The sequence below is a fragment of the Lonchura striata genome, chromosome 24, assembly GCF_050655825.1.
Source record: "Lonchura striata isolate lonStrDom1 chromosome 24, ASM5065582v1, whole genome shotgun sequence".
NCBI classification, from domain to species: Eukaryota; Metazoa; Chordata; class Aves; order Passeriformes; family Estrildidae; genus Lonchura; species Lonchura striata.
Window position 1 is genome coordinate 8,475,216 of NC_140726.1, and position 24,284 is coordinate 8,499,499.

General features: G+C 51.2%; 2 protein-coding genes and 1 long non-coding RNA gene across 3 annotated transcripts in view; 2 read left to right on the plus strand and 1 right to left on the minus strand.

The window, feature by feature from the left end:
- Positions 1–24,284, plus strand: part of HSPB2 (heat shock protein family B (small) member 2) — a 486,398-nt gene that overhangs the window by 119,523 nt on the left and 342,591 nt on the right. The window lies entirely within an intron of this gene.
- LOC146765474 (uncharacterized) lies at positions 147–5,878 on the minus strand. Its single transcript, XM_085560258.1, has 4 exons — positions 5,630–5,878; positions 3,314–3,518; positions 2,305–2,363; positions 147–1,731 (listed from the first exon to the last, which is right to left on the minus strand). Exons 1-4 carry the CDS (start codon positions 5,793–5,795, stop codon positions 1,379–1,381), a joined length of 783 nt encoding a protein of 260 aa, XP_085416384.1. The 5' UTR covers positions 5,796–5,878; the 3' UTR covers positions 147–1,378.
- On the plus strand, positions 12,219–17,188 carry LOC110470470 (uncharacterized). The gene is made up of 3 exons (XR_002465422.3): positions 12,219–13,130; positions 14,719–15,665; positions 17,009–17,188. It is a non-coding gene; the product is annotated as an uncharacterized LOC110470470 (long non-coding RNA).

Sequence of the window (24,284 nt, forward strand, 5' to 3'; positions counted from 1 at the left end):
CAGAGCTCAGGCATCACCTTTATTTATTTATTTATTTGTTCCTTTATGTGGGATCAAAGCCAAAAATTTCAGAATCATTTCAAACTCCCCCCCACCAACATCACAACGAAGCCAGGAAATAATGGCAGGTGCAAGAACCAATTTTAATTCCTTATTTTATTTAGATCGGCTTAAGGAAAAAAAAAATTGCTTCCTACAAGTTGGAAAATGTCTAAATAAACGTTTTGCACATATAAAAATACAAACAATAATAAAAAAATCAAGACATCCATTGGCCCACACAATAATCTTGCCCTACAGCAAAATCAGCTGTTGATTTAAAGGAAAAAAATAAAGAAAATAAAAAAGAAGACAAAGTGATCTTGCCTTACAGCAAAATCAGCTGTTGATTAAAAAAAAAAAAATAAAAAAAGAAGAAAGAACACAAAATGCCCACCTTGCCTTTCCATGAAAAAAAAAAAAAATAGAGGGAAAACAAAGAGAAACTTTATCATCTGCTGAATTAAGAACAAAATTTTGGGGATTTTGGACCAAATAACGACGTGGGGATGAAGACGCAGACCCAGAGCCCGCCTGGAGCTTCTCAGCAGCTCCGCTGCCCGAGAGGAGGAGGAGGAGGAGGAGGAGGAGGAAGAATTCTCCTCTCTTGGTGCTTCACAGAGCCACAGGCGATGAGGAAAGCAGGGGCTCTGCTCACCCGTTTGTGTGTCCAGAAAGCCAGGGCAGAGGGGTCTGTGCTGGCAATATTTCCTTTTGCTCAGGAATATTTCCTTTTACTGGGGAATATTTCCATTTGCTGGGGAATATTTTCTTTTGCTGATGACTATTTCATTTTGCTGGGGAATATTTCCTTTTGCTGAGGAATATTTCCTTCCGATAGGGAATATTTCATTTTGCTGAGGAATATTTTCTTTTGCTGGGGAATATTTCCTTTTGCTGGGGAATATTTCCTTCTGATGAGAAATATTTCCTTTTGCTGGGGAATATTTCCTTCTGATAGGGAATATTTCCTTTTACTGGGGAATACTTCCTTCTGCTGAGGACTATTTCATTTTGCTGGGGAATATTTCCTTCTGCTGAGGACTATTTCATTTTGCTGGGGAATACTTCCTTCTGCTGAGGACTATTTCATTTTGCTGGGGAATATTTCTTTCTGCTGAGGACTATTTCCTTTTGCTGGGGAATATTTCCTTTTGCTGAAGACTATTTCCTTTTGCTGGGGATGTGGGCGAGGGCAGCAGGGGAGGATCAGCTCGGCGGCCACACCAACCATTATCATTCACTGTGGGAGTGCATTTAGCAGGCCAAGGCACCCCATTCCCTGAGAAAATCAGCTGAGCCCCAGCTTCCCCGAGCAGGAGAAGGGGCTGGGTCCCCTCTAGGAGAGCAGGCTGGCTGTGAGCAGCAGCAGCAGGGCAGCCAGGAGCCAGGAGCTGCCCTGAGCCCTGCTCACCGAGCTGGGAGTGCTGCTGGGGGTGGAGGTGCTGTTGGGGGATGAGGTGATGTTGGAGGTGGAGGTGATTTTGGGGGATGAGGTGATGTCGGAGGTGGAGGTGATTTTGGGGGATGAGGTGATGTTGGAGGTGGAGGTGCTGTTGGGGAATGAGGTGATGTCGGAGGTGGAGGTGGTTTTGGGGGATGAGGTGATGTTGGAGGTGGAGGTGGTTTTGGGGGATGAAGTGCTGCTGGGGGCCGAAGTGCTGCTGGGGGGCACCGGGGTGGTTTCTGCCCCTGAAATGGAAAAATAAATAAATAAAAAAAGCGATTACAAATCCAAAGGACCAGCTGAGAGCTTCTCCAGGAGGCTGCAACTCTGATTGCACAGGAATGAGGGGTCAAAGCTTCTGTGCAGGAGGGGATGGTTGAGTGCATCAGAGCAGCAGCATCACCCTCCGGGCTGGAGGAGCAGAAACACTCCTGACAGCAAAGCCACAGCTCCCAGTCCATTCCCCTGCAGAAATAAATAAACCTGGCCTGCAGCAGCATCACCCTCCGGGCTGGAGGAGCAGAAACACTCCTGACAGCAAAGCCACAGCTCCCAGTCCATTCCCCTGCAGAAATAAATAAACCTGGCCTCTGCTTTGGAGCTGTTCCACATCCCCTAAAGCAAAAGGGGAGCTTGGAAAGGTGTTAAGTTGTAGTTCTAAGCTGGAAACCTGTCTCTGCCTGACTGCTGGAGATGTGGGCTCTCTTTCAGCTCCAGGCACCCTGAATCCCTCTTTGCCCTCTCCCCAAAGCCCAGAGCACGAGTGAAGCCCTGCTTGGCGTGTCCTTCCCCAGGTGCTGGAAATGAAGATTATTTACCTCTGCTCAGCATCCAGGTCTTGAGCTCGGTGATGTTATCAGGGAGGATGAGATAGACCCTGCAGGAGGAGGGAAGAGAGAGGAAAACAAGTTCAAAGGAGAGAAGCTGAGTGTCCCAGGGGGGATGGAAAGGGGACATTGAAAGCAGATGAAGAGACAGGAATTTTGGAGCCATCCTGAGCTCGCTTGTGCTGCCCTCCAGCCACACTGAGCTTTTTTTTTGGGGGTGTTTTTAACATCTGAAATTGTTTTCCCACCACGTTTTGGCTGCTGCTGGGCTGGGCTGGGGATGGGTGGCAATTAACTGGGAACCATCTGCTGCCTGTAATTGGAAGCAGGCCTGGCAGGAGCTGGGCTGTCCTTCCTCTCTGAAGATAAGGCTGAAGGCTCTGCTTCCCTTGGACAAACATCTCCCACGGGCTAATGGAAGTGCTCAGCTGGGCCATTTCCATGGAATTCATCTGCTTTTCTACTGCTGGGAGCATCTCCAAACTCCCACAGTACCCCCAGGGTGGATTTTGGCAGCAGGTGAAGGAACAGGAAAAGGGAAATGTCGCTGCTGGACACGAAATGAGTACACAGAAGCTTGGTAAGTCCAAAGGAGAAAAAAAGAGAGTTTTATTTGAACATCTGGTATTTATAGAGTTCTAAAGGTGACTGTGGATTGGAGGATGGAATTACCACTTCTCCAACCACACTGGTCAAACCAACAGTCTATTAATTCTCTCCTCCCACAGAGAAGAATGTAAAAATCATTTTTTGCATCAATAGTGCGTGAGAACTCCGGTAGAAACATGTAAGCATTATCAGAAGGCTAAAGAAGTTTTATGAGAGCTTTGAAACTTTCAGAAGAACTATAAAAGAAAAGTTAACACGTCTTAAAATCAGGCCAAGAGGGAAAGGAGAGAGAAAACCTAGAGGGCTCTGGAGGATTTGCTCAGCCCCTGATCTGTAGGAGGGGGTGACTGGGGCAGCTGGAGGCTCGGAGGGAGCAGGTCTCAGATCTCACCTGATGAGCACGGAGGAGAGGTTGCTGCTGGGGGATGTCCAGTGGGCTCTGCTCTCGGTGCTGTTCAGCAGGGCTGTGAGCACAGAGCTGCAGTTGCCGCTGGCCGTGTCCGTCCACTCGCCCACCGAGGTGTTCTGGGGGGACAGGGCCTGCAGCAGGAGCGGCCCCGGGCTGCTGCTGTGGTTCCTGTCGTCCCTTATCGCCACTGCGGGACAGCAAGGGGGACAGAATGAGATTCCTGGTGGAACGAGATTCCTGGAGAAATGAGATTCCTGCCAAAATGGCATTTCTGACAAAATGAGATTCCTGGCAAAATGGCATTTCTGACAAAATGAGATTCCTGGCAAAATGGCATTTCTGGCAAAATGAGATTCCTGGAAAAATGAGATTCCTGGTGAAATGGCATTTCTGGCAAAATGAGATTCCTGGCAAAATGGGATTCCTGAGAAAATGAAATTTCTCGAGAAATGAGATTTCTGGCAAAATGAGATTCCTGGCAAAACTGCATTCCTGCCAAAAGGAGATTCCTGCCAAAATTGCATTCCTGCCAAAATAGCATTTCTGCCAAAATGAGATTCCTGCCAAAATGAGATTCCTGCTAAAATGAGATTCCTGCCAAAACAGCATTTCTGCCAAAACAGCATTCCTGGCAAAATGAGATTCCTGGCAAAATGGGATTCCTGAGAAAATGAAATTTCTCAAGAAATGAGATTTCTGGCAAAATGAGATTCCTGGCAAAATTGCATTCCTGCCAAAATGAGATTCCTGGCAAAATTGCATTCCTGCCAAAATAGCATTCCTGCCAAAATGAGATTCCTGCCAAAATGAGATTCCTGCTAAAATGAGATTCCTGCCAAAACAGCATTTCTGCCAAAACAGCATTCCTGGCAAAATGAGATTCCTGGCAAAATGGGATTCCTGAGAAAATGAAATTTCTCGAGAAATGAGATTTCTGGCAAAATGAGATTCCTGGCAAAATTGCATTCCTGCCAAAACGAGATTCCTGGCAAAATTGCATTCCTGCCAAAATAGCATTTCTGCCAAAATGAGATTCCTGCCAAAATGAGATTCCTGCTAAAATGAGATTCCTGCCAAAACAGCATTTCTGCCAAAACAGCATTTCTGGCAAAATGAGATTCCTGCCAAAATGAGATTCCTGCCAAAACAGCATTTCTGCCAAAATGAGATTCCTGCCAAAATGGCATTTCTGCCAAAATGACATCCCTGCCCTGCCAGGGCCCCGAGCCCTCAGGGTTTGCTCACACCTCTGGCACTGGTGGTGGCAGCTGCACCTGCACAGAGGCTGTTTCACCCAAAAATCCCCGTTAAAACTCCCCGTTGTCCTCCCCTGAGCTGCTCGGAGGCCGGTTTCAGCCCCGCTGCCGTGGGTGCCACACCTGGCAGCCGAGCCGAGCCCTGTGCAGGGGAAAGGGCTGGAGAAGGAGCCCGTGGGCAGCCCTGGGCCCTGGCCGTGCCTCACCTTCCCTGCCAAGCCCTTCCCTGCCCTTTTGTCCCCAGCAGAAGCTGGACCACAGGACACAGAGGAGCTGCCCAGGTCCCTGTCAGTGTCCACCACGTCCCTCTCAGCACCCCTGCTCCGAACCAAAGCTGACAAAACCATCAGAACCTCCAGGAGCTGCCATGAGGCAGGAGCTTGCCATCAATCCTCAATTTTTTGCTCAAAAAAAACTGAAATAACAGCAGTGAGCAAATGAAAGAAACCCCAGCCGCTGCTGTGGGGTGATCGGAGGGAATCCATGCGGTTCCCACCTCCTCCCCTGCAGGAGGGATCAGGATGTCTCCCCTCCACTGTTTCCTCAGCATTTTAGGTTTTGCTGGGCCTCAGGGCAGAGGGAGATTTGCTGGCAGGGTCAGGCTGCAGTTTACCACATCCTTCTGCAGCGTGAAATCCATTTCCTCCCATGGATGCTGGAGGTTTGTCAGCACCAAAGTTAGCTTTTCCCCTTCTGTGTCTGTGCAGCCCCTGAGAAAGGCAAAGTGTGGGAACCAAACCACAAAACGACTTCCTCAAGTTCTGCCTCCTCAAGAGCGTTCGGCTCCTTCTGTGCAAGCTCAGGCAAAAAGAGAAAGGGGGAAAAAAATCATCCTGAGGAGCTAGAGAGAATTTGGGATTGAGCTGCGGAGGGGAACACAAAATAGGAACAAAGAGGCAACAACAGCACCGTTTTTCAGCTGAAAAAGAACTGAAGTAGAAAAAGAATGTCACATTTGAAGCAGAGGAGGCAGGAGGGCGGCTGAGGCAGGGACAGAGATTTCTGTGCAGGGGGAGGCTGAGGTGCAGGCAGGGCTGCTTACCCAGGTAGGTTGTGTTGGCCTGGTAGGTCTCAGGTGTTATTACCACAGAGAAATTCCCTTCGGTGACGTTCCAGAGCCAAAGGCACTCGTCCATCTCCATGTCTGCTTGGCCAGCTGCTGTCCCCAGCAGGAGCAGCGGTGCCAAGAGGAGCAGGAAAGCTGCCATGATCCCCTTTGATGCCTCCTCCTCCTCCTCCTCCTCACCCACCTGCCCCTGGGAACTGAGGAAGCCTCACACCTTCCCAGCCCCTTTTATACCCCAGGGTGTGATGAGGTAAATGCAAATATTTCCTCCTCCCCGTCCAGCTCACTCATCCACACCCCCTTGGCGGTTTCACTGATAGAGACACTTCCTCCTACCTGCCCAGCCTTGGGGAGAAGTGGGGAAAAACAAGGGTTGAAGGGGGTTCAGATGGGCAGTGGGGACATCCCTGAGGAATTCGTGGGCTGGACACTGAGCTCTGTCCCTGTCCCTGTCCCCTGGGGTGGTGAGCACACTGTGACCTCTTGCAGAAACCCTGGAAACGTGGAGGAGCTCCAGTCTTGCTCCCAGCTCTTGTCCAGGCTTTTCTTGAAGTTGCAGAAAATGCGAAAAACCCAGACAGGGAACATCCTTGTAAAAAAATGCTCAAATTCAGCTTCTGATCCTGCTTGGATCGTGAAGGGCTGGTCTCTCCTAAGCCCCTTTCACAGCCCCTCTCTGGTGAACATGACATTTTCTTGCTGGGGACACATCCCTGATGTGATTCCTCTCCTGTAATTTTGGCTGAGCGCCTCAAATAACAGAGGAAAACAGCTCGTGTTTGTCTCTCCCCTCCTTGGATTTTTCCTCATTTCCCCCTCAGGCCCTTGGCTGATTTTGAAGCTGATTTTGATGCTGTTTTTGAAGTATTTCAAGGCTGATTTCCAGGCTGATTTTGAAGCTTTTGAAGCTGATTTTGAAGCTGATTTCAAAGCTGATTTTGAAGCTGTTTTCAAGGCTGATTTTGGAATATTTCAAGGCTGATTTTGAGGCTCATTTTGAAATATTTCAAGGCTGAATTCCAGGCTGATTTTGAGGCTAATTTTGAGGCTGACTTTGAAGTATTTCAAGGCTGATTTCCAGGCTGATTTTGAAGCTGATTTTGAGGCTGATTTCATAGCTGATTTCCAGGCTGATTTTGAAGCTTTTGAAACTGATTTTGAAGCTGATTTTGAAGCTGATTTCCAGGCTGATTTTGGAATATTTCAAGGCTAATTTTGGGGCTCATTTTGAAATATTTCAAGGTTGATTTTGAGGCTGATTTCGAAGCTGATTTTGAAGCTGATTTCAAGGCTGGTTTTGGAATATTTCAAGGCTGATTTCGAGGCTAATTTTGAAATATTTCAAGGCTGATTTTGAGGCTGATTTTGAGGCTGATTTTGAGGCTGATTTCGCACGTGCCCCCTGAGCTGTTGGGGCAGCGCTGTGGGATCAGTGCTGGGGACAAGGACAGCAGTTCCCTGTCCCTGAAACAGGTGAGATTCCTCCTGCTCACCTTCCACCTCCTTGGGAAAGCAGAAGGAGCTGGGCCCAGAGCGAAACCCGACGCGTGAGACGCCCGGTAATTAGAGGTGATGATCCTGAATCAGCGTCCCTGGATGGGGATGGCTCCAGAACCTGCTCCCAGCCACGGTTCCACTGTTTCCAGCAGTCCAAATCAGCAACACAGGCGTTCCAAATGAGCTGAATCTCCCCCAAAAAAGAAGGGAATAGCCTCTCTTTCTGCCTCGCAGGTCACAGAATCCCAGGAGCATGGAGAGACTCTAAAGCACATCCCTCACTGCATATTCCAATGCCTGACCACTCTTTTCTCTGTTTTTTTTTTTTTTTTTTTTTTTTTTTAATAATATCCACTCTGCTCCTCCCCTGGAGAAGGGGATGAACCTCACTGGTGTTTCTGATGCCCTCATGCTGTGGTTTTGCCAAGCTTACTCCATCCTCCTCCTCCTCCTCCTCCTCCTCCCTGGCCCTGCTGAGTCACTTGTCCCTGAGTGGGAGTTTGGGTTTCCTTCCCTGGCCTCATCTCCCCGTGCCTCAGCCCCAGAGCTCCTCACCCAGAGGGCTCCAGCTCTGGAGAGTTGTTGTGTGAAATACTTCCAATAAAAGTTGAACAGAAGTGGGAGAAAAACGAGGGATGGAATAGGGGAGTTCAGGGCAAAGAGGAGAGCAGCAGGAAAGGTGCCAGGGAAAAGGAGGATGTGTTGGAAGAATGTCCAGTGATGCTGCATTGGTTGGAGGTGAATTTGGCAAAGTGTGGGCAAAAAAAAAATAAAAAAAATTGAGATTTTCTGGTCTGCTGAATTCACAGAATCAAATTCTCCTGCAGAGCCTCATTTCCCTGTGGTTTTGATCTTCTTTTCTGCCCTTCTGGGAGCTTCCCTGGGCAGTGCCTGGGGCTCCCCTGCTGCCCAGGGCCAGCACAGGCTGAGAGGGAGAGCTCCTCAAAGGCTGCAGCTCCTTGGCAATGGGAGCTGCTCTTCCCAGCTGCTGCAGAACCTTCCTGGGAGCCCCATCAGCAGTGGGAGAGCACAAGGAACGGGGAAAAGGAACGGGAATGGGAGCAGAGGATTTTGCAAGGGCAGATTCTCCCGTGTGCTGTTTGCCCTGGGCAGTTTCGTGTGAATCCTCCTTGCAAAAGCTCGGTGCCATCCTCTGGGTGGTGGGGGTGACTCAGTGGGGTGTCACTGGGACAGGGCTGTGCTCTGTCCTCTGCCAGGGAATTCCATCTGCGACAGAAAAGGCAGGATGGGAGTGCTGCAAAAACCTGCCCAGGGCTGAGGAGAGCCTCGTGAGGGCTGCTGGAAGTGACAATTTTTGTTACAGTGACCTCAGGGGCTTCTCAGTTTTGTTGGTTCTTGAAGAGGTTGATCTTCTGTGGGAGCTGAGCCCTGCCTTGGGGAGAGGATACAGCCAGAGAGCTCTGGGAAGCAGTAAAGTTAATATTTTAATCTATTTTTATTTATTTATTATTGTAAATGCAGGAGAACCCAATGGGAAGAAATGACGATGTCTGACTCAATTCAGAAGGCTGAATGATTTCTTTATTCTAACTATGCAAAAATACATTAATATACTGTATAAAAGGAGGATACTAATACTCCATACGACTTTCTCTGACTCTAACTCAACTTGTGCCCCTCTCTGAGAGCCCAGCCCCAGGTGGGTTGGATTGGCCACCAGGCTCAAACAATCCTCACCAGAATCCAACCAAGCATCACCCCAGGGAAACAATTCTCCACACACATCCCACATGGGAAAAACAAGGAGCAGAAATAGGAATGGTTTTCTTTTTCATTTCTCTCTGTGCACCTCTATGAAAAACTCTGAGAGGGAGAGAAATGTGCTTGCCACAATTTATATTTCCATTTTTACCCCTAAAGGTGACTGCAGAATGGTTAACTCAGCCCATGAAATGAAGCCAATCCAATGGGTGTGAAGCGCAGTGCAGGAAGGGCAGGAAACAGAAACTTCTGTGGGAGATTTGTGTGTTACAGAGGGACCTGAGCTTCTGGAGCACCCAGAACGTTTGGGGAGGAGCTGGCAGGGCTGAGCTGCTCAGAGCAGCATCCAAGGAGCAGCAGGAGCCCTGTACATCTCGAGTGCTGTGTCCAGTTCTGGCTCCCCAGTTTGTGTTGGACATTGAGATGCTTGAGCACATCCAGAGGGGACAACGAGGCTGGAGAGGGGCTGGGAGCACAAACCCTACGAGGAACGTTTGAGGGAGTTGGGGTTGTTCAGCCTGGAGAAGAGGAGGCTCAGAGGTGCCCTCATTGCTCTCCACAGCTCCTGAGGGGAGGTTCAGACAGGTGGGGTCCGTCTCTTCCACCTGCAGCACTGACAGAACAGGAGGACACAGCGTCAGCTACGTCAGGGAAGGTACAGGTTGGATATTAGGAAAAAGATTTTCACTGAAAGAATCATAAAGCACTGGAATTGTCTTCCCAGGGAGGTGGTGGAATCACCATCTCTGGATATGTTCAAAAAAAGACTGGACTTGGCACTTGGTGCTGTAGTCTAGTTGTGGTGTTTGGGCATGGGTTGGACTTGATGATCTTAGAGGTCTCTTCCAACCTCATTATTCTGTGATTCTGTGATTCTGTGATTCTGGGATTCTGGGATTCTGTGATGCTGTGAGTCTGTGATTCTGTGATTTTGTGAATTCTGTGATTCTGGGATTCTGGAATTCTGTGAGTCTGTGATGCTGTGAGTCTGTGATTTTGTGAATTCTGTGATTCTGGGATTCTGTGATTCTGTGAATTCTGGGATTCTGTGATTCTGTGATTCTGGGATTCTGTGATGCTGTGAGTCTGTGATTCTGTGAATTCTGGGATCCTGTGATTCTGGGATTCTGAGCCCTGCAGAGCCCGTGGCTGCTCTGGCTGGGGCAGGAGCAGCCCTGGGTGGGGAATGCAGGATGTGCCCCCAGCTCCAGCTGGCTTTAGGAGCAAACAGAGCCCCTGGGTAAGGACAGCAGCCCCAGCTCCAATCCTCAGGGCTGGAAATGCTGGAAATGCATTTCCAGCGGCTGACCCTCAGCCTGGAAATGCTGCAGGGGTGTTTCCCTGCTCCGCCCACACGGCAGCCTTGCAGCAGATGGGATGATTGGGGTTTTGCTGCCTCTTGGCAAACAGACAGGAGGTATCAGCCTGGCAGCAGCTCTGGGCTGATCTGCGAGAGGAACGAGTGAAATGGATATTCCTGGGGTCCCCAGTGTGAGAAATGCCAATCACTTGGTTTTTTAAAAAATTTTAAAAGTTTAATAATAATAACATAGTTATAAAAATAGTAATATGGTTAGAGTAATAAAGTTTAGAGTTAGGACACTGGCAAAATTATCTATAAACTATGTGAACAACGAGAGAGATAAAGAACCTTATTTCCATTCCTCTCAACAGTTTCTCAGGCTTCTGCCTGGTTAGAAACTCTCAGTTTCTCTCTTTGAACCTGACTGACAGGAAGGCAAGGACAGGGAGCTCTCTCTGCTCCATTTCCTGGTGCTGGAGCTGCTCTGGCTGGGCTGGGCTGGGCTGGGCTGGGCTGCAAGCACCCTGCACATCGGGGCATCCTCTCCCTTCCCCTCCTCTCCCAGGGCTGCTGGCCCTGCCTGGCACAGGGTGGACTCTGCCCAGCCCTGGGCAAGGAGAGCAGTGTTTGCTCTGAGCTCCTCGCCAGGGTTTATGGGGTTATTTGCTCTGCATGTGAAAAACAGTTGAGATTTACTGGGCTGTTTTGCAAATATTATGTTTTGTAAATGTGGGGATGAGGGTTGGTTTTTTTTTTTTTTTTTTCCTGCTTGAACTGCTGAGCTGGCTTGAAAAGATTCCTTGTCCTGCTGAAGGTGTGGGGTGAGTTCCCAGAGCTGGGATGGGCTCAGGGCTTGGCAGCCAGTGTCCTCAGCTCCAGAAATCCACCTGCCTCCAGCCAGGAGGGAAAACACAGAGGGCAGCAGGGCAGGCACAGCCTCGTGGCTCGCTGGGGTTGCAAATGAGATGAGGAATGGATTTTGCATCAGGAGGAGACACGGAGGCTGCCATCCCCGTGTGCCGGGCTGGCTGCGGGGAAACGCCTGGGCAAGGTGCCCTGCCAGCTCTGCCTGGCATTTCCCACGGGCAGCAGGGGAATCTCCAGCTCGGAGGTTTATCCCAGCCTGTCAGCCCTGGCAGGGCTCTGGCCAGGATGCAAGAACAGAAGGTGGATTGTTGTCTGCAGGGAGGAGGCCCTGAAAGCCCCCTCGTAACCCACAGGGAGGGGAGGGCAGAGGGGAGGGCAGGAGGGACAAAGATTTTGCCCAAAGGCTCTTCCCCAAAGCGAGCAGCGTAGCAAGGGAGCTCTCCTGCTCCTTTGGACTCTCCAGAAGCTCCCTGGTCACAGGAGGCAGGAGCAGCAGCAGCCAGGGCTCGTTCTGGGAGCTCTGGGCTCACCTTCCTCCCGCAGCTGCTGTCCCCAAAGGCAGAGAGTTCTCCTGCTGGAGCAGAGCTCTGCTCCCTTTTGTGTCTGCAGAGCCTTGCTGGGACACAGCCAGGCTGGCTGTGCTGCACTGCCCCTGGGCCAGCCCTGGGGTGGATCCCTGGTGTGCCCAGCTCCATCCCTGGTGTGCCCAGATCCATTCCTGGTATGCCCAGCTCCATCCCTGGTGTGCCCAGATCCATCCCTGGTGTGCCCAGCCCTGGGATGGATCCCTGGTGTGCCCAGCTCCATCCCAGCTGTGCCCAGCTCCATCCCTGGTGTCCACAGTCCATCCCTGGTGTGCCCAGCTTCCTCCCTGGTGTGCCCAAATCCATTCCTGGTGTGCCCAGCTCCATCCCTGGTATGCCCAGCTCCATCCCTGGTGTGCCCAGCTCCATCCCTGGGGTCCCCAATTCCATCCCTGGTGTCCCCAGCTCCATCCCAGCTGTGCCCAGCTCCATCCCTGGTGTCCACAGTCCATCCCTGGTGTCCCCAGCTCCATCCCAGCTGTGCCCAGCTCCATCCCTGGTGTCCACAGTCCATCCCTGGTGTCCACAGTCCATCCCTGGTGTGCCCAGCTTCCTCCCTGGTGCCCCCAGCTCCATCCCTGGTGTTCCCAGCTCTAGGATGGATCCCTGGTGTCCCCAGATCCATCCCTGGTGTTCCCAGCTCTAGGATGGATCCCTGGTGCCCCCAGCTCCATCCCTGGTGTCCCCAGCCCTGGGGTGGGGACAGGAGCCTGCCCAGGTGCCACCTGCAGCAGCGCTGCTGTGGCAGGGTGCCCAGGTGACACCCAGGTGACACCCAGGTGACTCCCAGGTGACTCCCAGGTGACTCCCAGGTGGTGCCCCGGTTCAGAGCCCTGTGGGCCTGGCTGTCCCCGTGTCACACGCACTCGGCCTCTGTCACGCAATGCCAGGAAGGTGACACCTGCCTCAGTGCCACCTCAGCTGCCACAGGCCGGGCAGGCGGCGCCGGGAGCGGCTCTGGGGACAGGAGTGTCACTCTCAGACACGAACTGAGCACACAGAAGTTTGGTAAGTTCAAAAGAGAAAAAGGAAGTTTTATTTCTGAGTTTGTAATGTATAGAATTCCAAAAGTGACAGCGGATTGGAGGATGGAATTGCCACCTCTCCAACCACACTGGTGGAACCAACAGCCCATCAATTCTCTTCCCACAAAGAAAAATGCAAAACAATCATTATTTACATGGACAGTGCGTGAGAGCTCCAGTAGAAATATGTAAACATCAGGAGGTCAAAAAAGTTTTATGAGAACTTTAAAACTTTCAGAAGAACTACAAAAGAAAACGTAACACTTAAAAACCAGGGCAACCCAGGAGATGGCAGCAGCTCCCCGCAGTGCCAGCGCTGCTGTCCGGCTGCTGCACCGCTGGGACGGGCTCCGCACACCTGCAAAGGCGGATTTACATTTGTGCATCTGCATTTCCCCCGTGGGCAGCAGCAGCAGGAACGCGGCTCCCTCTGGAAGCGCAGGGGCTGGAATTCGCCTGGCTGCTCCTCCATCAGCAAGGTCGGGAACTGCCCCGCTGCGCTCAGGCTCCGGGCGAGGCAGCGGAGGGGGATGCCGGGGACACGGGGGTGGGAGGATGGGCTCACCTGGGGGCTGGGCTCACCTGGGGGGCTGCACTCACCTGTGAGCTGCACTCACCTGCGGGGCTGAGCTCACCTGCAATGCTGCACTCACCTGTGAGGCTGCACTCACCTGTGATCTGCACTCACCTGTGATTTGCACTCACCTGGGAGGCTGCACTCACCTGTGATTTGCACTCACCTGTGAGCTGCACTCACCTGTGAGCTGCACTCACCTGTGATCTTCACTCACCTGAGAGCTGCACTCACCTGTGATCTGCACTCACCTGAGAGCTGCACTCACCTGTGATCTTCACTCACCTGAGAGCTGCACTCACCTGTGATCTGCACTCACCTGAGAGCTGCACTCACCTGTGAGGCTGCACTCACCTGTGAGCTGCACTCACCTGTGATCTGCACTCACCTGTGAGCTGCACTCACCTGTGATCTGCACTCACCTGAGAGCTGCACTCACCTGAGAGCTGCACTCACCTGCAATGCTGCACTCACCTGAGAGCTGCACTCACCTGTGAGCTGCACTCACCTGTGATTTGCACTCACCTGTGATCTGCACTCACCTGTGATCTGCACTCTCCTGTGAGCTGCACTCACCTGAGAGCTGCACTCACCTGAGAGCTGCACTCACCTGCAATGCTGCACTCACCTGTGATCTGCACTCTCCTGTGATCTGCACTCACCTGAGAGCTGCACTCACCTGGGCCTGGCCCCGAGGAGCCATCCGTGACCCCTTGTGGGAGCTGCCAGGCTGGAGCCTCGCTGGGCACTCCCTGGGGCTGCTCTCCAGCCTGGCAGCGTGGCTGGACGGGAGCAGAACCAGTTTAACCATCCCAGGACCATGCCCCGGTCGTGTCCCCTCTTTTTGTCTGAGCAAAGCCCTGCCCTGGACCCAGCTTTGTCCCCCCTGACCTGAGCCCGCTCCCAGCTCCGGGTTTGCCCTCCTGGACAGCAATTTCCAGAACCTGGGAGGTTTTGCTGCCTCCTTCCCTTTCCTGGCAGCGCTGGGTGGGGCAGATGGGCTGAGCCCAGGGCTGGGAGCAGAGCCTGCTGCCGCCGCAGCTGCCCACTCCCAGGTGGAAAATGAGCATTTTTTTGGCTGCAGAGCCAAGATGGGTGGTCCTGGATGAGGAATCCACAGCTTTATCCCAGGGAGGGGTTCCCAGCTCCCTGCTGAGACCATTTATTTACCTGCTGGGCTCCTTTTGTCCTGCTGAACCCGAGCACCAGGAAGGTGACTTCAGCCAGGCTGGGAGGACGATGGATCCAATCTGTGGAGCGTGTTTAATCATCCCTTCCTAATGGTATTTGGGGATTTCCTATTTAATCAGTAATTAATGTGCCTGGCAATTCATTCTGCAGGACTCTCGGTGCCCCCAGCACCGCAGGGTGGATTCTGAGCAGCCCCTTTCTGGCTTTGGGGGAGTTCTGAGCAGTGATGAATTGCAAGAGATACCAATTTCTTTCCTGATTCCTTCTAACGAGTATGAATTTTTATTTTCTTTTGGATCCAGGACATGTGCATTTCACTTTTTGGAGGACAAGGGGCAGGCAAAGGACAGAAAGGAAGAAAACTCTTGGATTAAAAAAAAGGAGAATTGGGAAAAGTTGCTACAAGTGGATTTTGCCTTGCATCTCTCAGCTGTGAGACTCTCACATCCTTGAGGCAGTTTGAAAGGAGAATTTTCTCTCTGGTTTCCCACCCTAAGCCCCTGTAAGGGGTGCAAGATGTGGCCTGTGCTGGCATTGAGGAGCTGGTCCCTGCTCTGAGCTTGCAAGAGCTGAGCTCGGCTGCTCCTGGACAGCTCCTCCAGAGGGATGTGAGCTCTCAGTTCAGCTCCAGGAGCCTTGAGCAGTGAGTGGGTGAGCAGGCACTGAGGAAAGGGCTTGTGGAAGAGCCACAAGTGCAGGAAAACACTGCAGAACTGGGCTGCTTTATCCAGGCTTTGCTAAAACCCTTCCCCTCGTCTCAGAGCACCTTGACCTGATCATCTGTGTTCGTGCCTGGTGACTGCACTAGTGGGGGAGAGGGAAACTAAAATAGAGGGGGAAAAACATTAAAAATGCTTCACTTGAGCTGGAGATTCAGCCCTGCCTTGGCTTTCTGCCGGCTTCAAACACAGCAGCAGAACCTCTTGTGTTTAGCCCCAAAGGAGTCCCTAATTAGTGGAGAAACTGCAAAGCTCTGAACTTATTTGGGAACGCTTCAGTGCAGTGGCCCCCTGAGGTTCATTAAACAAATGAATTCAAAGCAGTCAGATCGCTGGGATCTTCAAAGCGACAAGGACCTCAGTCCCCACGAAGGCAGGCTGGCACTGCAAAGAAAACATTTCCTGGGGTGTGGAGCTGGCACGCACGGAGGGAGCAGAGAAGGGGAGCCAGGAGAGCACAGGAAGGGGCAGCAGCAGCTCCAGCCCTGCTGCACCCGCTGCCAGGGGCTCGGGGGACACGGAGCAGCCAGGTCAGTGCAGGGTGTGGGACAGGGATCTCCCAGGGCCACTGTGCAGCTGAGTGGGACACGGCTGAGGGGAGCAGGAGCTCCTCAGGAGAGGGACAGGGCTGAGGGGAGCAGGAGAAGGACAGAGGTGTGGGGAACAGGAGAAGGACAGAGGGGTGGGGAGCAGGAACTCTTCAGGAGAATGACAGGGCTGAGGGGAGCAGGAGAATGACAGGGCTGAGGGGAGCAGGAGTTCCTTAGGAGAAGGACTGAGGTGTGGGGAGCAGGAATTCCTCAGGACAGAGGCGTGGGGAGCAGGAACTCTTCAGGAGAATGACAGGGCTGAGGGGAGCAGGAGTTCCTTAGGAGAGGGACAGAGGTGTGGGGAGCAGGAATTCCTCAGGACAGAGGTGTGGGGAGCAGGAACTCTTCAGGAGAAGGAGAAATGCGTGGGGAGCAGGAATTCCTGAGGAGGACAGGACTGAGGGGAGCAGGAGTTCCTTAGGAGAGGGACAGAGGTGTGGGGAGCAGGAATTCCTCAGGACAGAAGTGTGGGGAGCAGGAACTCTTCAGGAGAAGGAGAAATGCGTGGGGAGCAGGAATTCCTGAGGAGGACAGGACTGAGGGGAGCAGGAGCTCCTCAGGAGAAGGACAGAGGTGTGGGGAGCAGGAACTCTTCAGGAGAAGGACAGGGCTGAGGGGAGCAGGAGTTCCTTAGAAGGAGAAACGCGGGGAGCAGGAATTCCTGAGGAGGACAGGGCTGAGGGGAGCAGGAGGCCCCCGTTTCCCACTTTTCCCTGCTCTTGGGGCCGTTCCCCGGGAGAAGCAATCAGGAGCTGATGCTCTCCGAGCAGGGAGTGTTTCTTTGTGGCTGTTCCAATGGCTTTGACCCTGCAGGAACAAGGACACGATTCCCTTCTCTCCACCAGGAAAAAAGCCCAGAACAAATCTACTGCTTTGCTTGCAGGACAACACGGCTCGTGTGAGCACTGCCTGCTCAGCTCCCCTGCAGTTTTATTGCTCTTCTGGCCAGGGTTTCCTCATCCAAAGGCTGACAATCAGGAAAATTCCACTTTTTTTTTTTTTTAATTTTTTTTTTTATTTTAAGGAATAACTGCAAAACAAAACCAACCCAGTTGTAGCTGCAAAAGAAAACCCTGGGGATACTGGGACACATTTGGGCTGCTGAGCCCGCGCTCAGGGCGATGTGAGAAGCCTCCAGGATCCCAATTCCCGATTTCTGTCCCAGAAAAGGGCTGTACCGGGCGTTGCCATGGTTACCGCACGGGGTCGCGTAGCAACGAGCTAAGCCGAGCATCACCCGGGCGCTTTTGCCTCTCCTAAATTCCTTCCCCTCGCGTCCCCAGCCAAGCGAGCTGCATTGATCTCCAGCCCCAGCACGAACAGCAGCGGGGAGCGGCCACCGATCGATTTTGGAGCCGCGGGGGACGTGGCAGGAGCTGCCCCAGGAACCAGGGCCGGGACCCACCTGGGCTGGCACAGCCCCGCGGGCACGGGGATGGGAATTCCAGGGGGATGGGAATTCCAGGGGGATTGGGATGGGAATTCCAGGGGGATTGGGAAGGGAATTCCAGGGGGATGGGAATTCCAGGGGGATGGGAATTCCAGGGGGATGGAAATTCCAGGGGGATGGGAATTCCAGGGGGATGGGAATTCCAGGGGCATTGGGATGGGAATTCCAGGGGGATGGCAATGGGAATTTCAGGGGGATTGGGATGGGAATTCAAGGGGGATGGGGATGGGAATTCCAGGGGGATGGGAATTCCAGGGGGATTGGGAATGGAATTCCAGGGGGATGGCAATGGGAATTTCAGGGGGATTGTGATGGGAATTCAAGGGGGATGGGGATGGGAATTCCAGGGGGATGGGAATTCCAGGGGGATGGGGATGGGAATTCCAGGGGGATTGGGAAGGGAATTCCAGGGGGATGGGGATGGGAATTCCGTGGGAGTGGCCACAGAATCCCGGGTGCAGCAGGGCCAGATCCCAGCTGAAACCACAGGCAGCTCCTCCTGCCGGGCCCAGGGCCACCCAAAGTGTCCAGCATCTCCACAGTGCTCCTCAACCATTTTTCCTTGTGCTTTGGAGGCTTCCAAGCTTCCCAGCACTGCCATTCCTGGCAAGGGCAGCATCCCTGTGCTCTCCTCCTGCTCCAGGACGGGACTGCCAGGCGTGGCTGGCACTCAGGAATTCAGCCGGGGGACAGGATGCTTTTGTCACCAGGATTTGTGCCCGCGCTGTTCCCTGCTCTGACACCCCACAGCCCTCCCAGTCCCCCACATTCCTGCACCCCCCTGTCCCCAGGATCCCCCAGGGCCATGATCCCTGTCCTGCAGCCTGGCCCTGCCCCAGGGCCATGATCCCTGTCCTGCAGCCTGGCCCTGCCCCAGGGTTGTCCCCAGCTGTCACTCGCTGTGGTGCTGCTGTGGGCGAGGTTTTTGGCCCTTCTCTCGTTGCTGTGTCTGCGAGGGGCTCTCCCAGCAGCTCTGACTCGAGGATAAGGATGAGCCCAGCGTTTCGAGAGGTATTTTCCACCCAGTTCCCCTCTGCTGACCTCCAGCCCTCTGCCCTCAGCCAGGATCGTGCCCCCCTCTCCCTGTGCTGGCTGTTTGCTGTAGTGACTCGTTTCCATCTGTTCTCTGGGAAATAAAAAGGGATAAAACTTCTTTCTGAAAGGCTGACATGGAGAATCAGCCACTGCTTTCATGTGCTGTTGGTGGGAGGGGGATGAAGTTCTGGGGGTCCTGAGAAGTCAGGCACAGGGGGGAAAAAACAACAAAAAATATCCACAAAGCCATTCCAGTCAGAAAAGTCCCCTTGCAGATTCACCTTCAACCACAGAAGTGAAACTTTTCCCTTTTTTCTTATCAAACACAGAACTGAGGCTGGGTGGAAGTCCCTGAAGGGGGCTGTGAGCTTTGGACACCTCCCTGGATCTCTAAAAGAAGTTTTTATATAAAACTTGAGCTCTTGGGGCACTTGGCACCTGCTCTGTGCAGCACAGACAGACACCAGAAAGGTTTTTGCAGGAGACCTCGGGTTCAGCTGCCCAAAAATGACAAAAGAATGAAAACTTCAGAAAGGGGAGAAGCAAACCAGGAGCAGCAGGGCTGAGGGACCCCACTGGGGACAGAACAAAGGCAGAGTTTGTGTTTGATGAGTACTGGTGGCTTCAGGAGGGAAGGATTCAGGGGTTTCAGCCTCAGCCTGAGCTCCCAGGAAACACGCCAGGACCAGCAGAGCCGGGGGCATCCCAGCCCTGGGGAGCACTGAGACCTTTGTGCTGCAAAGCCAAAAGCTCAGTGAGAGCATCATCTCCACCCCGTGTGCCCAGAACGGCTCAGACACCCTGAGATTGGGGCTGCTCCCCGTTCGTGCTCCTGGATTGATCCAAAAAACACTTCCAGGCAGCAGAACAAACCATGACTACAAGCTCTGCATGGATTTCACAACAATTCCTTTTTCAGAGTGATCTGGGCTGATTTTCTTTGCGTGGGGACGCAGCAACATCAGCTCTGTGTGTGCTTTTAATTTAAATAACTCCTGGCTCTCCTCCTGCAGCTCCACTCTGCTTTTCCCCCACCAGAGGCCTGGGGCTCGTTTTGCACCGCCTGGGAGCTGTCACTTGGCTGAGTGAGCCAGGCCAGCTCCCTGCTGGCCCCAGGGCTCTGGTGGCTGGCACAGATCAGGCTGTGCCACAGAAGGGAGGCTGTGCCCTCCTGGGTCAAACCATCCCCTCCACCCTCCTTCCCAGAAAAACCACATTATAGCACCTGGGAAGCTGAACTCAATGCGTGTCTGGTTCACAGACGGAAAAATTCCCCAAAAAAATCTGTTTTGGCATCACTGGTTGAGCAAGGACTGCACTCCAGGACTCCCCATTGCCCCAAGATAATATTTAAAGCCGAGCCTTCCCTTGGCAGGTGAGCCTTTGATATCCTAAATTCCTTCTTTATTGCAGGAATCCCATTGCTTCTGGCACCCGGAACAGGTAAAACCACTCCAAATTTCACGCTGGAACCCAGACAACAATGTTTGCATTGTTTTTCCTCTGACAGATCATCTTCCAGATTAAAAAGCAAAAACCACAAATAAAAACCAAAACAAAACACCACAAGAAGAAAAACAAATTATAATCCAGCCAACAGGTGGCAAGGGAACAGCTTGCCTTAAACTCATATTGTAACTAAGGAAATCTCCTGGGATTAGCGCTGTTCTTGCCAATAGGAGAAGTTTATCAGTGATTTTAGATCCTGACGGGCACTGAGCTGCATTAAAGCCACCCTGCAGTTGTTGTTCAGCTCTCCCAGCCCCACCTCGGTGTAAAAGCCTGGCCGGGAGGGATCAGCGGTGCTGATCTCCGCTGATGGCACAGATTATCGAGGCTCTGGGAATTCGGGATCCGCCGCATCCAGAGGAAATCTCCAGGCTCCAGCCAGGCAGAGCCGCTTGAGCGAGGCAAGCCAACCATGGGCAGCTCAGATGGAGCAGATTGCACAGGAAAAGGGCAAAAAAAGGGCAAAAAGCCAGTCGGTTTTCCCTGGGGAAATCATGGCACAATCATGGCTTAAATGCCATTCATTATTGGGGAAAGGTTCCGAGCTCGTTTCTAGAGCAGCTCCAGCTTGGAAAGCACTGACAAAAGGAAAAGGTCAAAAAAAGGGCAAAAACCAGTCGGTTTTCCCTGGGGAAATCATGGCACAATCATGGTTTAAATGCCATTATTGGGGAAAGGTTCCGAGCTCGTTTCTAGAGCAGCTCCAGCTTGGAAAGCACTGACAGCAGCAGGGGGAGTCTTCCCCAGGGAGAGGTTCTCAGGCTGGGAGCTGCCACATCACCTTCCCGGAGAGAAGGGGAGTGGGAGGAGAAATCGAGCATCATCCCTGTCCCCCTCTCCCTCCAAACGCTGGGGATTTTCCCTTTTGTAAAGGTCCAGAGGTGAGGTCTGGGCACCAGCTGTGCCCACACAGTGCTGGGGCATCTCAAAGGGCATCCCGAGGGCAGGGCCAGCCAGGGAAAAGATGATTTGGGCAGCAGAGCTCTCTCACTGATTCCCTAACAAACCTGTCCCAAACAAACCCATCCCAAACATACCCATCCCAAAGAAACCCGTCCCAAACAAACCCATCCCAAACAAACCCGTCCCAAACAAACCCATCCCAAACCTGTCCCTAACAAACAAATCCATTCCAAACAAACCCATCCCAAACAAAGCTGTCCTTAACAAACCCATCCCATCCCAAACAAACCCATCCCAAACAAACCTGTCCCTAACAAACCCATCCCAAATAAACCCATCCCAAACAAACCTGTCCCTAACAAACCTATTCCAAACAAGCCTGTGCTGGAGCAAACCAGAACTTTTTAGGGGATCCATGGAGCTGCTGATAGAGAAAAGCTGGTGTGTGATCCCCTGGAGTCACAGGCTGGCACTGAGTGCTCCCTCACGCTGCCAAAAAAATCTGATTTCTCAGAGCTCCTCGCTTATCACATTATCAGGAGAGCGTGGGAGTTTCTGGTGGTTCATTTCCACTGATTAGTGGGGCACAGCAGAGCAATAAAGAATATCCAGAGACAGCTCCCACCACCAGGCAGCATCTCAGATGAGAGCTGATTAATGAGGCCGTTGGGGTAAGAGGAGCTACTGCTCCATCCCTGTGCTGGAGATCACTGGAGCACTCGGCTGATCCTCTCCTTTTATCAGCAGCAGCTCCTCTTCCCTTCAGAGGCTCTTGTAGGCTTCACTTCTTTAAAAGCTCTTTAAACACTCTTTAAACACTCCACGTCCTGCCTTTCCAGACTCCTTCTCACCCTCCAGGGGTTTTGTTAACTCCTCTCTGTGTCTGGTGGGCACCAACCCCACCAGGTGAAGCTGTGCCAGCTCGGGCCTTTGATTTCTCATCGCTGGCACCTTTATTAGGCAGAAAATCAAGGCACTGAGCTACTGAACTACAGCGAAACCTGGAGCCTGTTTTATGCAGAGCCCAAAATTTATGTTCCACTTAACAGCAGAAAGCCAAAATATTCTGTATAATCCAGTTAACAACCACATTGCTGCTCTTGCCTTAGCTCATCTTGAGCAGGGTGCTCCAGCAGAGCAGAGATGATGGTGCTCAGAAAATCCAAATTGGTCACTCTGCTGTTCTCCACCCGGGTCCCAACCTCTGCAGCCCACGTAAAGAAAACACAGCAGCTCTGATTCACCTCAAATTTAGGGTTAAACCTCAAATTTAACCTCTCTCCCCCTGGGGTTGTGCAAGAGTTAAATAACAATGTGTGGGTAAATTAAATAACAATGCGTGGGTAAATTAAACAATGCATGTGGAGGAATTAACTAACAATTCATGGGTAAGAGTTAAATAAAAATACATGCGTAGGAGTGAAATAATCCATGGGTAAGAGATAAATAACAATACATGGCTAAGAATTGAACAAGAAGTGTGTAAGAACTAAATGGCAATACATCTGTAAACGTTAAATAACAATGCGTGGGTAAATTAAATAAAAAAACACGTGTAATAGTTAAATAATGATACATGGGTAAGAGATAAATAATACATGGGTAAATTAAATAACAATATATGTGTAATAGTTAAATAACAATGCATTTGTAACAGTTAAAAAACAATACATGGGTAAGAGATAAATAACAATACATGTGTAAGAATTAAATAACAATACATGGGTAAATTAAATAACAATACACGTGTAATAGTTAAATAGCAATGCATGTGTAAGAGTTAAATAACAACACATGGGTAAGAGTTAAATTACAATACAATACATGGGTAAGAGTTAAATAGCAATGAATGTGTAAGAGTTAAATAACATGGTAAATTAACTAACAACAGAGTTAAAAATAGTTAAATACATAGGTAAGTTAAATAACAATACATGGGTAAGAGATAAATAGCAATGCACGTGTAAGAGTTAAATAGCAATACATGGGTAAGAGATAAATAAGAATACATGGGTGAATTAAATAACAATGCATGTGTAATAGTTAAATAGCAATGCACAGTGTAAGTTAAATAACAATACACATGTAATAGTTAAATAGCAATGCACATGTAAGAGTTAAATAACCATACATGGGTAAATTAAATAACAATACACATGTATTAGTTAAATAGCAATGCATGAGTTAAATGAGCACCAGCACATCAGCACAGAGGGTCAGGCAGTGAGAATTCAGGTTTTTTGGCCAGTTTAGCTTTTCTGGACCCAGGTTCCCCCTCTGGCAGAGCGGGGCCAGCCCAGGGCTCAAACACCAAAGCCTTTTGCTCCAGAACAAGCTGAAATCCCAGCAGACAGGCACTCCTCTGACCTTTGTGCTGCAAATTCTCATTTTTCACACTCTGCAGACCCCACATTTCACTTCCAGAGGCCTCCAGACCTCGGGGGCTGCAGCCAGGAGCAGAGGGCACAGAAATGGTGGTGTTTGTCTGGTTCCAAGCGCAGAGGCCACCTGGAGCAGGGTGCCAGGGTCACCTCCCTGCCCTGCTCCAGCTCTCCCATCCCTCTGCCTCTCGCAGCAGCAGCAGCAGCATCCTCCACCCCTCCGTCTATTTTGGGTGTTCTGTGACATCTAAAGTTGTTGCACAGCAGCTGCTCTGCTGCCCCTGTCAGCCTGGGCTATTTTTAGCTTTATTTCAGCGAAAGGAAGCTTAAAGGAGGGGAATGTGTTCATTACAGTCTCAAGAGCAATTCCCAGCCATCAGCCACTGTCTACATCAATTCTTTTGTTAATTTGAGTGCAGCTCTCGGGCCAGGAACATGTGCCTGCACTCTCAGCTGCACACTGGCCCCAGCCTAGAGCCATTTAATTACCTCCATTAATAAGCAATAAGGCTCTTAAGAGCAACAATTTCCTTCTGCTGATCATTTCTGGGGCTCCCAGACAGAAAATGCTCTTTTTAACTGGTCTGGGAGGATAAGAGCTGTGGATCAAGGAGGAAATTTCAAGCAACTTTAATGGGCCGGATGTTTTTAATGCAGATCCTGCTGCACTTTGTGGGTTTAATTGCACAAGAAATGTGCATAGCCAAGCTCACAGCCTGTGAGAGTGGAAAACTTTAAATTAAGGATGACTGACCCCACCAGAGCATGTGAAAAAAGGACATCTCACATACTGATGGGGAAAAAGAGGTGTGGAGATGGAGTTTGGGACAGCAACAGCAAAATCTCCCCCAAGCACAGCTCGGTCTTGGCATCAGCTCCTTCCTGGCTGGATTTAAGGGCAGGTAGCTCTGAAAACTCCATCAAAAACAGCTTTACAGGGCTGAAATAAAGTGATTTTTACCTCTCAGGTTGGGTTCTGCAGGTTCATTTCTGTTTGCTTGTTCTTTAGGAAGAGTCACAGTTTGATATCCTGAGTGATGATGAAGCCTCCCAGGCACACAAAACTTCCTAAAGCCTCCACGGGGATGATCCAGATCCCAGAGCCTCCTTTCCCTGGCTAATCAATCCCCAGAAATAAATTCAGGAGGGAAGGGTTGGGTTGGATTCTGCAGGATTTTGCCTCCCAGGTCAGCTTTAGGCACTAATAAAAAAAAAAATAGTAAAAAAAAGACTTCTTAGAGGAGATTTTACCCAAAGCCCGAATGGACAGGGGGTAAAATG